Source organism: Palaemon carinicauda, chromosome 3 (genome assembly GCF_036898095.1).
Source record: "Palaemon carinicauda isolate YSFRI2023 chromosome 3, ASM3689809v2, whole genome shotgun sequence".
NCBI lineage: Eukaryota > Metazoa > Arthropoda > Malacostraca > Decapoda > Palaemonidae > Palaemon > Palaemon carinicauda.
The window spans coordinates 145,917,554-145,937,154 of record NC_090727.1 but is presented as its reverse complement, the minus strand read 5'-3'; the positions used below and the strand labels follow the sequence as shown (position 1 = coordinate 145,937,154).

General features: G+C 45.0%; 1 protein-coding gene across 1 annotated transcript in view; it reads right to left on the bottom strand.

The window, feature by feature from the left end:
- The window catches only part of LOC137638596 (molecular chaperone MKKS-like), an 84,441-nt gene that overhangs the window by 18,866 nt on the left and 45,974 nt on the right, over positions 1-19,601 (bottom strand). The window contains exon 4 of the mRNA XM_068370807.1: positions 6,594-7,767. Within this exon, the coding sequence (XP_068226908.1) occupies positions 6,594-7,766 (1,173 nt within the window). The 5' untranslated portion in view covers position 7,767. The remainder of the gene's footprint in view (positions 1-6,593; positions 7,768-19,601) is intronic.

The following is a 19,601-nucleotide window of genomic DNA, read 5'->3' as shown; positions in this document are numbered from 1 at the left end:
CTAAGTGTTAATTGCATTTCAGAATTTACCTGGTGAGACGTAACTTGTTCACTTTAAATTCACTTATTCATTTTCTTTCGTATTTTATCTCTTTATGTCAGTCTAGGGTTTTGCCTCCTTCACCACTCATTCTCTTAAACTACTGTTGCTCACTTTCCATGGACCTCCTTTTCCAAAGCACACCAACATCCCCCTCCCCACTACAGACCAAAAGACACTACACCTGCTTGTCAGGAAATCTTCCCTTTCCTTACTGCATTAAGAGTGTGCTGTCACATCATGTGTCTAGCGGCAATATCTGGCACAGGCGCTTGGGAAGGACCCCACTCATAATATGCTATGGCTAATGAGAGGAAACCTATACAGAAAACAAGACTTTAAATTTACCTCAATGGTTGTGTGAAACAAAAGTTAGAAAATGATTTCAGATACAATTTCAGATACGTCCCACTGCGGAACCCTAGAGGTGAGTGGGGAACAAGACTGCTCGAAACTCCTGATGAGCATGGAAATGTGGCGAGATGCCCCCAGGTCAATGCCTCTGAGTTGAAAAACTTATCCCAATGCCGCACAGACCCCCTTGATAGCTGGAATGGAGACCCCCAGGTCGTCCCTCAAGTGAACCTGGAAGTCTGCAATCCTGTGGACTGATACGTCTAAGGGTCTCAGGTTCTGTGTGGCACACCACTTCACGAACGTGGCCCACTTGGCCTGGTACACCACGCACGAGGACTTTCGAAGATACCCTGACATCCTTGAAGCTGTCTTCTCCGAGAATCCTTCCTTCCTTAACAGGCGCTTGATAACCTCCATGCCTGTAGCTGCAGGCATTGCGGGTTTTCGTGCAGCCTTCGGAAGTGAGGCTGGTGTAGTATATCTTCCCTTACTGGAAGGGGCCACGGAGGGAGTGTGGCCAGGTCCTGTAGATCCGCGAACCACTCCCTCTCTGGCCACCAGTGCGCTACCAAAGTCATCCTTGTAGCCCTTGACTGTCTGAGCCTGTTGAGTACCTGCCTGAGGATCCCGAAGGGAGGAAAGGCGTATACGTCGAGACCATCCCACGAGTGCTGGAAGGCGTCCTCGAACGCTGCTGTCGGGTCTGGCACAGGAGAACAGAACACTGGTAGCTGAGCATTGAGCCTCATGGCGAACAGGTCTTTTACTAGTGAGCCCCACAACTGGAGAACCTCCTGCACTTCTTGAGGATGTAGAGACCATTCCGACACTACTACAGTACAGTACTTGTCCTGCCCTGCTCAGGCCGTCGGCCAGTACGTTTCTCTTCCCCGGAATGAACCTGGCTGTGAGAACGATGTGGTTCTTTTCGGCCCATTCCAGGATCTGAGCCGTGAGGTCGCACAGTTCCCTTGATCTCAGGCCTCCCTGCTTCTTTATGTATGTCACCATGGTGGCATTGTCGCACATGAGGGCTACTGAGTTTTCTCGAAGTAGATGGGCGAACGTGGCGAGGGCCTTTTGAACTGCCAGGAGCTCGAGCAAGTTTATGTGGAGGGTCCTCTCCTCCAGGGACCACTTTCCCTCTGCCGTCTCTTCGAGTAGATGGGCTTCCCACCCCTCCTTTGATGCGTCCGTGAAGAGCAACATCTCAGGAGTCCCATGAGTCTCGCAAATCCTTGGCTCTCATTGTTGTATTTGTCAGGAATGGACGAATGACTTGGTCCAGGTTGTTCAGCCTCTCCTGGGAGGGGAATGCCTTCGCTAACTGGGAGTCCAGGACCATCCCTAGGTACGTCATCCTGGTGGTGGGGACTAACTGGGACTTCTGTAAGTTGATGGTGATCCCTAGATCCCTGCAGAACTGTAATAGTTTCGCCCCCGGCTCCTTTAAGGCTGCCTCTGAGGCTGAAAGTAGCAACCAGTTGTCGAGATATCTGATCAGCCTGATGCCCTGTTTGTGTGCCCAGGCTGATACCACGGTGGACACCCTCGTGAACACCTGAGGAGCCGTTGACAGGCCGAAGCAGAGGGTCTTGAACTGTAGGGACTGAGATCCCCACTTCACTCTGAGGAACTTCCTGCTGGAGGGATGTACGGGGATCTGAAAATAGGCATCCTTGAGATCCAGGGACATCATGAAATCCCCTTCTCTCAAGGATGCCAGCACCGATTTCGGCGTGTCCATCTTGAAGGACGTCTTCCTGATAAACTTGTTCGGGGCCGAGAGGTCGATGACTGGCCTCCAACCTCCCATAGCTTTCTCTACCAGGAAGAGCCTGCTGTAGAATCCTGGGGACGATTCATGGACGGGTTGCAGAGCTCCCTTGTTCAACATGGCTGACACCTCTTCCTGCAAGGCTGCTCTCTTCTTGTGATCTTTGGGTGCCAGCCATTCCGCCCGATGTTCAGGGATCAGAGGGGGCGGTTCCGACAGGAAGGGAATCCTGTATCCCTCCCTGAGGACTGTCACGGACCATGGGTCCGCACTGTTGTCTCGCCATGCTTGCCAATAACGTTTGAGGCATCCCCCCACCTGAGGCGTGGGAAGGTGTAGGGGGCCTCTCTCCCTATCTCCTTCTGGGGAGACGGTTTGAGCGACCTCTCCCTGAGCCTGAGTACTTCTGCCTAAAGGAGGCCTGGGCTGGGGCACCGCTCCTGCGGGAGGGCTGTGGAGATTGATGCCAGGAAGGGGAGGGGGCCTCCTGTCTAGCCGGTGGCGTAGGTGGGTAGGCCCTGTCCGCTGATGGTCTCCTGTGGGGAGGATGTCTTGCCGCTGCCTGCCTGGGCTCCGATGAGTCCTTAAGCTTGCCCACTCTCTCCATTGTTTCAGCTACCGCCTGAAAGGGGGAACACGGTCTCACCCCACACCGGAGGATTCCTTAGGAATTTCGCCTCCCGTTCAGGAAGTCTACGGGGAAGCCTGTTAAGGACTGTATCCCTCCTCCTCAAAACCCAGTTTGCCATCTGGGTTAGTGACTGGAAAGTGAGGAATTTCATCGCTTTCCCCTCCGAACGGATGAGGTCTTGCAGTAGGGCCTGGTTCTCTGGCACTGATAGGTCGTGGGATAGTTGGAACCCCGCTAAGGTGCACGCCCACCAGTCCAGCTAGGAGGTCACGTTTACTATATCTTGGGAGAAGTCCTCCATCATGGCAGCCTCCGCTTGAGAGAAGACCACTGGGGCAGTAAGGCTCCTTTCATCTGTATTGCCCTGGTTTAAGGTTGCGACGGCTTCTTCTAAGTGGCGGGGTCCTGCATGACAGCCGTCCGGCACATAGAACTTTTTCTGGGTCCTTAGTCCAGGCAGGAGCTTGAAGGACCTTTGGGCTCTTAGGGAGTTCTTATGCCCTGCTACAAACTGGTCGACATGTTCCATGCCCAGGGCTACGTCGGGCGCTAGAGGTAGGGTCAAGGATGGCTTCTGCTGCACGGGATTGTCCACCATCCTCCCCAAACCCGAAAGCCAAGCCTGCTCTGACGATGGTTGAGGCTTGTCTAACCTGTGATGGTGCCGGACCAGAGCCAGGACCTTCCTGTAGGAGGACACCTCATCTGGGGAACACTCGCCGGTGTTCAACAAACCCTCTACCACTTGATCCTCCGTGTCGGCTGCATCCTCGATCACGGATGGATCCGTGGGGGCGGACGTATCCCTTACTTCAGGCCGGGTTGATGGAGCAGCTGCCTCCGTCACGGATGGACCCGCCGGGGTGGAGGTAGCCGTCATAGGTCTACCCCCTCCCGGGGAAATCCGTGGAGTAACTTCCTTGTTATGCCAGCGGCTGCTTGGACGGAGCCGATGAGACAAAGGACATGGGCGCCGCGTTGCTGGGTCGCGCCCGCGACTGCCTCCGCTGGACGGATGGAGCCGGTGACTTGCCGGGCAAGGGCAAGGAAAAGTTGAAGTGTGCCAACGGCTGCATCTGACGGGCGGACAGAGCCGAAGAGACACTGGGCAAGGGCGCGGAAGCGGCTCCAGCGGCCACCAAGGCAGGCACTGGAGCGGCAGGAGCCCTGCTCGACCCGCAAGGGGGAAAAGCCACTCTAATATACTGTACTTCCTCCTGGAAGAATTCTTCTTCTTACGCTTCCTTCTCGTGATCTTGGCCTTCTTCCTCGAAGGGCCTGCGTATGAGCTCGCCTTCTTCCTCTTGGATCTCTTCCTCTTCCTTCTCGCCTCCCGGCCGCTGGAATCCTCCGACGATGACGAGCTGTAGGACGAGGAATCATCCAAGGAAGATGAAGAGGAGCTGTCAGAGTCCTCCGTGTCTTCTGCCACTACCCTAGGGGCTCGTAATTTTGCTACCAGGGTGACGGGCTGCATGAAGTCCGGCGGAAGCGACGCCAAGGGCGCCGGGGGCGTGCGTAGTGCCCCTTGAGAGGCAAACCAGCCTCAAACTCCTCTTCTTGCCGCATGGGGGACCTGAAGGGCGTCCTTGGCGCCGTCCACACAATGGAGTCGGGGTCTGAAGAGCATGTGGTCTTCCTTTCTTTGTCTCGCCCGCCCCCGGAAACCGCTGTACCTGCAAAATACTGCCACGATGGGGGGGGAAGGAGCTGTTTCAGGCCTCCCCCACACCAGGTCTTCACTGGAGACGGGTCCTGCAGGCACCAGAACCTTGTCCACGGTACACATTTCTGCCACACTAGCAGAACCCCCACTCGTCTGCGTAGGCCCAACACAATTAGCATCCCCGATATCAGACTCATGGGGAACGGCAATTGGCCGTTTCCCCGCAACGGACTTACCTCGACCCCTACTCTGGGTAGGGGAAGGGGAAGGAGAACCTCTCTCTGAAGGCGCTGAAGGCGACGTCAAGGGCCAGCTGATGCCCGCCTTCCTAGGAGACCGTTTGGGCACCTTCTTTTCTTCGTCGCGAATAAGGTCTACTGCAACTCCGACCAGAACTCACACTCCGGACACGTGAAGGCAGGGGACAATGACACTGAGATTCCATAAGGGAATACACGAACACACAAGCAACACAAGTAACACAAGGAAAGGATGGGGAAACACAAAGGGAACACGTGGAACACAATGGCGGGTTGGACGGGATGTGAGAGAGAGCGGCGAGATGTGATCTACTCCGCGACCAGACACTTACTGACGACTTAGACCTAGCAGCGCTCTCTCGCACGCTGACCCCGGGTTGCCTCAAGGCGAGTATCCATCCGCCACGGAGGGACCCGACAAGGGAAAACGGAGATAGGGAAAACTACGCAAAATTCTTGGTCGGTTGGGGAGGAGATCCCAGATACTCCTAAGAAAGTAGTTTGAGGTAAGTACTCCGTGTTGGAACAAACAAAGTTATTTATCATAATCTACCCATAAACAACCTTGACCTTTGACCTTAACATGTATCAATTGATGTGGATTTTCATACACTTAAATATGAACCCAGTTTGAAGTCTCTGTGACAAGGATGTCCAAACTTAAGCCTGATAACGTGATATGGACGTTTTGCTCGACCGTAACCTTGACCTTCCAAAATTTAATCATTTCCAGCGCTATACATTACACTTTAAAATCCCTGCAAGTTTCATTACTTTGTGGTTAAAATTGTGGCCGTATGGTTGATGACCGCAATTTGACCTTATGCTTGACCTTGACCTTGGACTCAATCTTGACCTTGGACCCAACCTTGACCTTTGATCTTAACATGTATCATTGGTGTGGATTTTCATGCACACAAATATAAACCAAGTTTGAAGTCTCTGTGACAACAATGTCCAAACTTATGGCTGATTACATGAATTTGACATTTTGGTTGACCATGACCTTGACCTTGACCTTCCAAAATTAAATAATTTCCAGTTCTTTAAATAACAGTTAATCCCTGCAAGTTTCATTACTCTACAATTTAAATTGTAAACAGGAAGGTGTTCACAAACAAACACAAACAGGGGGTAAGACATAACCTTCCAACTTCATTGGCAGAGGTAATTAAAAAAATACCTGAGGTTCACTCTTCGGACTATTATTTCTTTTTTTGTTTAAGGTGCTTTATCAAAAAATTACATGGTCTCCCCTCAACAGACCTTTTTACTTATCAGCTTCATTATCATAGTGGTTTTTGTATGGCTACTAATTTAGACATGCATTTTGCTTATGTACAGTATATCTTGAATTGAAAGCAAACTGTGAAGTAGAATTCCTTTTAGGCAATAAAATACGTGGAACTGATATTACAAGTGGAATGAATTGAATATTCTAGTGCAAGCTATACTATTTTATCTGGTATTTGTTACTAAACACACGTTACTGGTTATTAGATTTTCTATACAGTATAACTGATTTCATTGCTTATAAAATTGGTTCCTTCTAAGGTTTGGTTACCAAAAATATTTGCTTATTTATCCTTAGACCAGATCCACAAAGCATCAGATAAAATGAACTACTTGGTATAAAGTTTCAAACTTTAGAAATTATGTACAGTATAGTAATTTATTATACATAAATTTGGTTTCCCATACAAAGGGACAAAATATTTTATCATAGTGTGTTTATATTCAATTCCCATCAATTTGATATACTGATATACTGGTATAGTGGCACAAAGTTTATGGAAATATTTCCTGAAAATGCTTAGATATTTTCTCCTTTGCTCAAAAAACATTCAGGCTACATAAACTTACCTTTAAGGTTCCTTCGATGGAATGACTCACTTCTGGGAGCAAAAGGGTAGATAAGTAACTTGAATCCTGCTTCAAGAGTATATAGTTTTTCCCTCTCAGGCCCAAATGCTGTATTGATGATAGTTTCCCCAAGACAGCACTGCTTGTCTCTTGCTTTAAATCACTTAGATTCGTAACAGCCTGGCAACCACTGAGTTTCATTAGAGAATCTGTGGCTACTGTTCCAAGTCTTTCCAGTACTATGCAACCTTTACGCTCTAGTTCAAACTTGATTGCTGGATGGATGTATTTTTGGTTTGCAAGCACATGAACATCTTTGTCCCTTAAAATGGACAACAGATAGAAAACCAGGTTAATGATAAAGCTTTCCTCTTTTGAATAACTGCCTGTCCAAAGTAAATTAATGTCTTTTCCTACATCAGGCGACAAAGGAACTGCAAACAGTAGAACATTGATAACTTTAGGCAGTTGGGTAATTTTCTTAGAAAAATTTGTATCAAACTCAGGTAAACTATAGAGCAAACCTTCAAAAACTCTAGCATCTGATCCCGGTGGACCTTGTAAAACATTCACATGACCAAATTTGGTTGTGAAACCTTCCTCTGGAATGCTTTTCAAAAAAGCTCTAACAATTTGAATGCTAAAATTGTCCATTTCTGCCTTGGTCAGATTTAAGCTTGCCTTTGAGCTCAAAATAGTTTTGACAAAGGATGACACCTGCTGAATGTCTCCAATATCCATATCTATTACAACTTGATCAGGAAACTGAGCCATCTGAGTCAGAAGCTGGTCTATTATCCATTCACAAACATCTGCAATTACGTAATGGGGTGTGTTCCCTTCACAACAGAGAGCTTCTTCTAAAAGTCGTACACAAAGGATCCCAGTGTATAATCCACTTAGACCACAAGATGTATTTTGTGCAGAAATTAATGCATTGATATACTTAGCACAGGGATGAGCAAAAGACAACTGTTTTGTAATATCAACTGAAGATGATGCTAGAGTACTCCTTCCAACGGCATTAGTAATCAAAAGTGTACCTGCTTTAGGACCGTAAGCAGACATCAATAATTTTCTGTACTGTGCCAACATAGAGGTAAAAGACAAGTTAAGCAAACTGTGACAATACACACCATTCACCCGTTCCTCTTGCAGAATTCTACCAGACATGCTGAAAAACAAGACAATGCATTCCTTGAAAATTTGTCTTACTAATGTCACACAAAAAATAATAAATAGTGAATTCATTATTCTACAACATACTAACCATTGCTTTACATAATATTTAGCTGCAGTTCAGTCAAGGCAATATATCTTTTAAAAGCATAAAATTTTCATTATTAAGAGCAAACTTTATTGAGAACACAAAATCATCCACAGGATCCTGTCAATCAAGAACAGATCTTGATTACAGCTGTCCTAAATGGAATCTAATATTTACTGAAGTTCAGGGACGTGCTATTACAGTTTTTAAATATGCATTTTAAAAATTGAATATGGAATGAAACCAGTTTTACAAAAATTTAAGTAGCAATTACAGTATAAATAATATTACTTGCAGCGCTTTTTTGACAAAGATCATTTGGTTCTATCGTTGTGGTGATACACAGTTTGGCACTCATTATTTTGGCAAGGAGCTATTTTGGCACCACTTCAGAGTACAAAATCTCAACTTAATAGTTAAAGCTTTAACAACCATCAATAGATTAAGCTTTAATGACCATAATAGATGAGTGAATAAAATTTCAATATTTTTTTTTTTATTTAACAATTGTAATGATAATGATAATCAAGCCTGTTGTCTCTTTATAACTACTACTACTACTACTATTACTACTACTACTATTATTATTATTATTATTATTATTATTATTATTATTATTATTATTATTATTATTATTAGCCAAGCTATAACCATAGTTGGAAAAGCAAGATGCTATAAGTCCAAGGGCTCAAACAGGGAAAATAGCCCAGTGAGGAAAGGAAACAAGTAAATAAATAAACGATATAAGAAGTAACGAAAAATTTAAATTAAATATTTTAAAAAACATTAACAACATTAAAACAGATAATTCATATACTGTATAACTATAAAAAGACTTACATTAGCTTGTTCAACATAAAAATATTTGCGGCAACTTTAAACTTTTGAAGTTCTACAGATTCAACCACCCGATTAGGAAGATCATTCCACAACTTAGTCACAACTGGAATAAAACTTCTAGAATACTAAGTAGTAATGAGCCTCATGCTGGAGAAGGCCTGACTATTAGAATTAACTGCATGCCTACTAATACGAACAGGATGGAACTGTCCAGGAAGATCTGAATGTAAAGGATGGTCAGAATTATGAAAAATCTTATGCAACATGCATAATGAACTAATTGAACAATGGTGCCAAAGATTAACATCTAGATCAGGAATAAGAAATTTGATCGACCGTAAGTTCCTGTACAACAAATCAAGATGAGAATCAGCAGCTGAAGACCAGACAGGAGAACAATACTCGAAACAAGGTAGAATGAAGGAATTAAAACACTTCAGAATAGATTGATCACCGAAAATCTTAAAAGACTTTCCCAATAAGCCAATCTTTTGTGCAATTGAAGAAGACAAAGATCTAATGTGTTTCTCAAAAGTAAATTGGCTGTCAAGAATTACACCTAAAATTTTAAGAGTCATATAAATTTAAAGAAACATTATCAATGCTGAGATCCGGATGTTGAAGAGCCCCTGTCCTTGACCTACTTACAATCATACTTTGAGTTTTGTTAGGATTCAACTTCATACCCCATAATTTGCACCATGCACTAATTTTAGCTAGATCTCTATTAAGGGATTGAGAAACCCAAGATCTACATTCAGAGATGGAATTGATGCAAGGAGAGTAACATCATCTGCATATGTAACAAGTTTGTTTTCAAGGACAAACCACATGTCATGTGTATATAAGATGAAAAGTAATGGGCCAAGAACACTACCCTGTGGAAGACCAGATATCACATTCCTATACTCACTATGGTGACCATCAACAACAACTTTTTGAGATCTTTTACTTAAAAATTCAATAATAATGCTCAGAAACGACCCACCCATTCCAAATGTTTGAGTTTGAAAACAAGGGCCTCATGATTAACACGGTCAAAGGGCAGCACTAAAATCAAGGCCAATCATACAAACTTCCTGACCATAATCAAGGGATTTCTGTACAGCATTGGAGATTGTTAGAAGGGCATCACATGTTCCAAGGCCTTTACGAACACTAAATTGCAAACTTGGGAACAGATGATTACCTTCAGCAAACCTATTAAGACGTTCTGCCAAAAGACGTTCAAACACTTTAGATAATATAGGAATTATGGAAATTGGGCGGTAATCAGCTGGACTTGATCTACCACAAACACATTTATATAGTGGAGTAACATTACCAATTCTCCAACAAGTGCTAAAAGCTCCTCTTCTTGCTAACTTGCACAAAATAACAGATAACTTTGGAGCTAAGTAATCTGCAGTCTTTATAAAAAACAATGGAAAAATACCATTTGGGTCTACACCTCCATAAGCATCAAGGTCTGTCAACAGAGCTTTAATTTCACAAGATCAAAAAGCTAGACTAGTTAGTTTAGCCTCAGGAAAACAGGAATGAGGAAGTTCGAGTTTCTCATTACTCTGCTTAATGTCAAACACATCAGCCAAAAGGGTTGCCTTTTCCTTTGGACAGTGAGTGACTGAGGCATCTGGTTCAAGTAAAGGAGGAACCATTACATCTACACCAAAGAGTGCAGATTTAAGGGTAGTCCACCACTTATGCTCCTGGGTTTTACCCGAAAGGGTTTCTTTTATGGTTAGATTGTATTCCTTTTCAGTTGAAGCATAGACTCACTGAGCAAAAGCTCTAAGCTGAGTATAGTTATTCCAGGTAAAAAATCTGATCTGTTACCCTTCCAAAGATGATAGGCCTCCTGCTTCTCCAAATAAGAACGTCGACAATTATCATTGAACCATGATTTGTCCTTCACTTGGTACCTTAGCACACAAGAAGGGATACGCCTATCAATTATGTTGACTAGATTCTCATTCAAAGGGACAACAGGATCAACACTACAATACAATTGTGACCAATTCAAGCCCAAAAGATCATGCAAAATCCCATTCCAGTCTGCTTGAGATTTCATATAAATCTTACAAGAGTATGATACATCAAGAACAGGCTACTCAGTCTTCACTACTAATGAAATCAAGGCATGATCAAATGTCCCAACTGGAGAACTAACCTTACTTGTTATAAAGCCAAGGGAGTCAGTGTATACGAGGTCCAAGCAGTTTCCAGACCTATGAGTAGCCTCACTTATGATTTACTCACAGCCTGATTCAGAGGCAAAGTCTAAAGCTCTTAGGCCACGGTGATCGGTAGGAGAAACCGAACTTAACCACTCCCTATGGGGAGCATTGAAATCACAAACAAAGACAAAAGAGGTCTTTCTATCATCTTCTTGTATCTTAGCCATAATGGTAAGAAGATAATCGAAGATAGAATCATCCATGTCTGGATTACGATAGATTGAACACAAATAGAAGTTGTTATGCCAACCACATACTTTTATTACCTGAATCTCATGACATCCACATTCATAGCAAGACTTATGAGAAGCAGGGTACTAAGTCTTAATATACACTGCCATTTCCCTGGCCCTAGGGATGGCATCTCGTTTCAACATTATTGGCTTCTTAAAACCAGTTATAAGGAGTTCAGATGCGTGTTTCATATTAGAAACCAAAGTTTCTGAGCACAAAAGAATATCATACTGTCTAGATGCACCTGTAAGGTCTTGAATATTTGCATGTAGACCACAAATACTGCACTACAGAAGACGACATTGACAAAATCTAGGAGGTACTGGTCCTGGATTTCGTTCATTGTCTCCAGAAAACATAAGAATTAATGATAATAAAAATGATACATCATACTTAACAACTAAATTAACAAAAATTATAACAAAAACAGTCTGTTTTAAAGAAATATAAATAAAATGATTGATCAAACCCAGACTGTAGAAAAAGAGTCAGAAAAACTGGTCAACAGAAAGGAGCTGATACACCATGCAAGGCTAAATACCCTTCAGGATAACCATTTCAACTGAAGGAAGGACAGTAAGGATGGTTTTGAGAAGAAATAGAATCAGATAAGGAAAAAACCTCTTGATAAACCAACAGGCATCCATAGCCCTTCTATTAAGCCTGCCCAACACACCATTTAAAAAAAAACAAGAGGAAGAAAAAATAAGATAGAATAGTGTGATTGAGTGTACCCTCAAGCAAGAGTACTCTAACCCAAGACAGTGGAAGACCATGGTTCACAGGTTATGGCACTACTCAAGATAAGAAAACAATGGTTTGATTTTGGGGTGTCCTTCTCCAAGAAGAGCTGCTTACCATAGCTAAAAGTCTCTCTTCTACCCTTACCAAGAAGAAAGTAGCCACTGAACTATCACAGTACAGTAATTAGCCCCTTGAGCAAAGAAGTGTTTGGTAATTTCAGTGCTGTCCGGTGTATGAGGAAAGACGAGAATGTTTAAAGAATAGGCCAGACTACTGTATTTGGTGTGTGTGTCCGCAAAGAAAAATGAGCTGTAACCAGAGAGAGGGATCCAATGCATTACTGTCTAGCCAGTCAAAGGATCCAATAACTCTCTAGCGGTAGTATCTTAACAGTTGGCTGGTGCCCTTGCAAACCTACTGGAAAATTCTAATGCATTTATATTTCTTCATACAGCCGATACCAGAAATGGCTTAAAACATTTTAAGTAAGAAAGACAAGCCAAAATTTTCATATGACAGATATACAGTACATATATGTGTGTTTGACAAATGTAGCAAAAACAATTCTTCTACAGTATCAAGTTTTGGAGATACGAATTAAAGAATGAGCACAAAGGCCACATTCACATTAAAAACCATGAGGTAATGAAAGAAGTAAATGGACATTCTCATGGTGCTTCATCAGTTGTAGTTGGTAAGATAAAAAAAAAAAAAACACATTAATCATAAAGCTGAGGACACTTTAGAAATGCCGTCATCAATTATATATGTTTGCATTGAGGACAATCCTCAAACTTCTCTGGCAGCACTATCAACTTCAGATGCCATGAAAAAATAAAAATTACCCAGAAAAAGAAATCAATTATATTCTGCTCATCCAAATTTTCTTAATTTAAATGCCAAATGGGATAATTTTTCCTGGAGTGGAGCTGAAATTTTTTTTCTTTAATCTTACACATAATATTCATAAGCATCTGGAACACCTGGGACTACAACTTTTGTATATTAATGATCCCGACTTCCCTGTAAATGCTAATATGTTCAATGCCTCATCTTTTGTCTCAGTTTCCCACATTAATGTCTACATCAATGCTTTGGTGGAATACTCATTATAAAAACTTCAGCGATTAATGAATCAGGTCGAAGAAAATTATGTAGGAAGACCACTGAGACGTGGACATGGGCGACGCTCACCACTTTTTCTTAAAAAAAAAAATGTGGACTATGCATAGTCAAACAATATTTGGTGAGGACCGACCACCCAAACACGCTGAAGCTACACACTGAAAAATATATGCAGAACTACGAATGAATCATCCAGTTATGTGGAAATTCGTTGAGAATTCAAAAAGGACATGATGTGTATTATGAACAACTGAATGCTGGCAATGCCCCAATCAAAAACATATGAAATACTTCAGGGATGATGAAGGCATTTTAAATAAAGTACAGCGGTTTTATTGATGAGAGCCGCTAGAAAAATTGTGGGGTTTGACATACAATTATGAAATGCATGCCCCTCTGAAGGTCCAGCACTTTGCTGCAGTAGAGGGGCTTGAGTGTCCCAATGATGGGCTGGGCAATGGCGGAGGGGTAGTTTATCCACCCTGGCAGGCTCAACCATACCGCTAAGGCCAGTTCTGAGAGACCAGACCAAGACTGGACCCCTATAGGCCTTCTCCTTTATTTTAAGATAGGCAAAGGCTAGGAGAAGGAAAACTCCAAAATCAAACCAAACAAGACCCCAACGGCGGAGCTTCCCAGCACCGGCGGAAGAGGGCAATGCCTGTCGGGCAGGCAACAAGGCGGGCCTTGACATAACAAGAACCCGGCAGCCCGATGCAACCAACATCGGAGAAGCCGCCTGTCTCATATGTCTTGAGCCGCGGTGAAAATGATGTGGGCCAAGTGTGTGTGCGTGGCCGTTGCAAAGCCACGACCACCCAAAACAATATACCTAGCTACTGGCATTCTGTCGTTTCCTCCACCCTTCTTCATCTCTTTCTCACCATCATCATCATCACCACCACCAGCAAGTCCTGAGGCGACAGCACTGTGGGTGAAGGGGGCAGGCCTGGATAGCTGGAAGCCCTTAGCCCACGACTGCACTCAGGCGGCGAGTCTAAGATTCAGTCGCTCTCTGGTGACGGTGCCGTGACACCAGAGTTCGGCAGCTGGACTCGTGACTGGGCTGGCCTATTGAGGACACCGCAGCCCACCCCACATGGGGAGGCCCCTAGAAAAGGTGGGGTAAACATCGGACACGGCAAACCCGTCTGGTCAGCTCACCGCGGCTGGCGGACATCCCACTAATGCGGTCGAAATAACAAGAAAAAAATATTAACCTTAGGTGCGTGGAACATCCGCACCCTTCAAGACGTGACGAACACCAACCGCCCGGAACGACGTACAGCCCTCGTCTGCAAGGAGCTAGCCCGCTTCAATGTTGATGTGGCGGCTCTTAGCGAGACCAGACTACCCGAAGAGGGCAACATCAGGGAAGCTGGAACAGGCTATACCATCTTCTGGAAAGGCAAGGCCCTAGAGGAGCCTCGCATCCACGGTGTCGGCTTCGCCATCCGTTCCCAGCTAGTGCAGCAGCACAACCTCGCTCCCAAGGCCATCAGTGAGCGCCTGATGACTGTCCGCATCCCCATCACGCGGGACAGACATCTCACCCTGATCTCTGTCTACGCCCCGACTATGACCTCAACCGATGATAACAAAGCTGCCTTCTACACCCAGCTCGACCGCACCATCCAGGCAGTGCCCGCCAATGACAAGCTCGTTGTGCTTGGCGACTTTAATGCCCGAGTAGGCAAAGACCATCGCCTGTGGGAGGGAATCATCGGCCGCCATGGCATTATATTGCAACGCCAATGGCCAACTCCTACTGGGTCTGTGTGCAGAACACCAACTTGTGGTAACCAACACCATCTTCCAGTTACCAAAGCGACAAAAGACCACATGGAGACACCCACGGTCTAAACACTGGTACACCCTGGACTACGTCCTGACCAGAGCCAGAGACCGAGGAGACGTCCGCATCACCCGATCCATGCCCGGAGCGGACGACTGCTGGACGGACCACAGACTCCTCATCTCCCGACTCTCCGTGACGACCCTACGACCACCCAGAAGGGCACCTGACAGCGTACCACACCAACGCTTTGATTGTAGTAAGCTCCGCAACCCACAGGTGGCACAGAACTACAAGGAGGCCTGCGAACAATACCTCGCAGACCCTGTGGGTCAGGCCACTGTCGAGCACCACTGGACCACCCTCAGAAACGCCATGGCCCGTGCCGCGGAGGAAACACTAGGCTTCACCACCAAGAAACGGCAGGATTGGTTTGATGAGAATGATGCTACCATCTCTCTTCTCATTGAAACCAAACGACAAGCACGCCTGACTTTGGAAAACCAACCAACAGCAGCTAACAAATGTGCTCACAAGGTGGCTGAAGCTGGTTGCCAAAGAGGTATCCGTGAAGCCCAGAACACCTGGTGGCAAAGAAAAGCTGCAGAAATACAGAGTTTCGCTGACCAACGTGACCTGCGCAGCTTCTATGCAGCAACAAAAGAAATATTCGGTCCCACACGGTCATCAGTGGGCAGCCTGAAGGACGCGGATGGGGCCACGACCATCACCGACAGCGAGGGCATCCTGGCCAGGTGGAGGTCTCACTTTGAGAACCTCCTCAATGACCAAGCAGACACCCCAGACGATCTCCTGCGAATGACCCCGCAGCATCCCGTCCGTCACTGGATGGCACTACCACCCTCCATCCATGACTTTAACAAGGCCCTGCAGCGCATGAAGCCCGGCAAAGCCCCAGGGCCAGACAACATCCCGTTGGAGCTCCTCACTCACGGTGGCCCCGGCTTGAGGAACCGTTTGATGCTCCTTATACTGAAAATATGGGAGACCAAGACCACCCCCAGTAACTTCCACAATGCAAACATCACTACCATCTTCAAGAAGGGAGACAGGGAGAACTGTAACAACTACCGGGGAATATCACTACTAAGCATCGCGAGTAAGATTTTCGCTCGTATTCTCCTTGACCGCCTCCTTATTCTTGCAGAAGACGTCTTGCCAGAGTCCCAGTGCGGCTTTCGACCTTCCCGCGGGACCATAGACATGATCTTCTGTGCGCGACAACTACAAGAGAAGAGCCTCGAACAACAACAGCCCATAATGTTCATCTTCTGGGATTTGAAAAAGGCCTTCGACAAAGTACCTCGACCTGCCATGTGGGCTGTCCTCAAAAGATATGGCTGCCCACCCGATTTTGTCAAGCTGGTGCGTGCCCTCCATGACGGAATGGTTGGGAGAGTCTGCCACCAGAACTCTCTTTCAGACCCATTCCCCATCAACGGCGGCCTGAAGCAGGGCTGTGTTCTGGCCCCGACGTGTTTCTCGCTATACACCGCAGCAATGCTCAACGAGATTCCCCCAGACACACCCTCAGTCGACCTACGTTTCCGCATGGATGGAGGCGCTTTCAACCTCGCTAGACTCCACGCCAGAACCAAGACCACCTTGTGTGCAGTGCGAGAACTGCAGTATGCTGACGACAATGCCACCCCAGGTCAGACGGCAGAGGACCTGGAGTCGTTAGCTGATGCATACAACTCTGCCTACGAACGCTTTGGGATGCAAGTCAACTCCGACAAAACCAAGACCCTCGTCCAACATCCACCAGGACTGATGCTCCCCAACTTCAATACCACAGTGAATGACCAACCGTTAGAACAGGTGGACCAGTTCTCCTACCTAGGGAGCATCCTAACATCAGCTCCCACAAGCAAAAAGGACGTGGAGAACAGGATCAGGGCAGCCCACTCCGCCTTTGACCGACTCAACCGCCGCGTATTTAACAACCACGCACTGACAATGACCACCAAAATAATGGTGTTCAGGGCAGTAGTCCTCTCCACGCTCCTGTATGTATGTGAAACATGGACGCTATATAGTAACGATCTTAAAAACCTAGAACGCTTCCAACAAATGAAACTGAGGCAGATCTTGAAAATCCCCTGGGAGAGCCACACCACCAACATTGAAGTCTTAGAACGTGCCTCGCTGTCCAGCGTGGAGGCCACCATCATCCACCACCGCCTCCGCTGGATAGGACACGTGCATAGGATGGAGCCATCTAGGCTCCCAAAGAAAATATTCTACGGAGAACTGACCCAGGGCACCAGACCACGAGGAGCCCCGAAAATGCGCTATAAAGATCAACTAAAGCGCACCCTGGCTCTAACTGACATCGATCCTTCCTCATGGGAAGAAACAGCCAGGGACAGGAAAACCTGGAGGAGTACAGTACACCATGGCACCGTGGACTTCGAGGAGAGGAGGAGACAAAATGAGGAGGCTAGGAGGAGAAGAAGGAGAGAGCGATTAGAACAGCCCCGCCCACCACCTACCCTTCCTTGTGAACACTGTCCGAGACTCTTCCACCACAGACTAGGACTTAACAGCCACATCAGGCATAAGCACCCACCCCATAGATAGGAGGCTGATGGCTAACGACAGAACCCAATACTCGGACACGAGTGGGCGCCGACGACGATGAAATGCATTAAAGAGATGGTTAAATCATTTTATCCTATTGTATTATTTTAGTATTGTACTGTATTGCTAAACAAATTTAATTCTTTTATTTCTCATATTTGGCCTATCCAAATTTATTAAAATAAATAAGCCACTGAAATAAAATGAAATAAAGAAATGAATAAATGAATAAATCATTAAAAAAATAAAGAAAAACTTAAAATATTTTTTCTTTAGTTCATTATTCTTTATTCATTAATTTCTTCTAAAATAGATACAGCACTGTACTCAATTATCTATTTAGCAAAATCTATGCTTTGTAGTTGTTAGCAACATTCCAACATGTAATGTTCTCTAGTTCTTCATATATACTATAATTCTACTTTTCCTCCACTTTTGGTATTATCTTTTCAGCATTGAGAGCTCAGTATTGACCACCGAAGGTAGGACTGTGCTAATCTCATTCATTAATTTTCTTTACTGTAATTTGAAGGATACATGGTTTGTCACTTCTACTTTGAACTGTAATTTGAATATTTTAGTGATTTTACATACTTTCTCTTTCTTGGTATTTTTCTGGCCATTCACTATCTTCATAGTGTTTCGTGTTCTTCATCACCATTAGGCAAACTGTTTTCTTATATTGTACAGTATTTGCCATAATTTAAACAATAATTCTGTAATTTTTTCAAGTGGAACAATTAACTAAGTTTGCCACCAACAATTGCTATCATATACTGTACATTAGCAGAATATCAACAGTAAAACTTATTATTCCTACTTACTAAAAACTAGCTAACTATCAACATCTATCCAACAAGATCAAAATTTGCCATTTTCTTTCTCTTCCATAGTATCATTCCTCTAGTCCTGGTACATACCACTCCTCTTGGTACGTACCACCATTTTTCTTAGTACATGATGTCCTTTTACTCCGAGTGGAATGTTAGATACACTCTAGGTGTGTACTATTCTTCTTGGTTACAAACACACAAAAGAGTGCATGGTGATGACCAGGCATTAATTGGCTAACATGCTCCAACATGGGAGCATGGAAGTGTGCTGACTGTAGAGTGCACTAACCCTTAATATTGTGCATGAAAAGACAATGTGAATCTACAGGAGTGTGTGCGAGTGAACTGATGAATGAGCGCTAACAGGGAGGTGTTATCTACAGGAGCTTGTAGTTCAGAAGAATTCTCTCCAAAAGTGGTGTGTGAACAGTAGGGAGTTCGGTGTAATCGGGTACCAGCTGTAGAGCATGTGAGGGAAAACAGGTGCAACATCAAGATCAGAATATCGATCAGTCCCAGGTTCAGCCAACAGATGAGTGCATGAGAGCATGTGAATGTCCTTAGACCAATGAATGTGTGCTAAGAGGAGATCGCACACCATCAGTGATGCATTCATGTCAAAAGTATGCGCTCTCGTAGGAGAGTGCCTGTGAACAGGTGTATGCTCATAAGAATAAGTGGATACTAAACGTCAGCCACTACTCATCAATTGAAGAGTGAGAAAGCTCTGAAAAGTATATGCGATCAGGAACAGGAGAAAAATCTGAAGAATGCATGGTAAATGTACAGTGAACACATTAGACTACACAAGAGCCACCCTCTTAGGAGTAGGCGTCTGAACGAGTGACTGCTTATAAGAATGAGCGTGCACACACAAGCAAGAGAACGTTCAACATCAACAACACGCGGATGAAATGAAGAGCATGTGCAATCTTCAAAATGCAAAGTGATGCTTCTGTAAGAGCGTGTGATCACGAGCAGGTAAGGTGGGGCTTTTGAAAGCATGTGAAGTGGCGCTACTGACAGCATGTGAAGTGGCGCTACTGACAGCAGGTGAGGTGGCGCTACTGACAGCAGGTGAGGTGGCGCTACTCACGGCAGGTGAGGTGGCGCTACTGACAGCAGGTGAGGTGGAGCAATAACAAGCAGGTGAGGAGACTCATGTAGGAGAGAATTATTTCAATGAGTTGGCACTCCATAAAGAGTGCACTCTCACAAACAGGTGAGATAGTGAGCAATTGCTAAAGTTGAGATGGCACTCCCTTAGGTGTGTACAATCGCAAAAAGGTGGGGTGACTCTCCTGTAAGTGTGTGTGATTACAAACACAT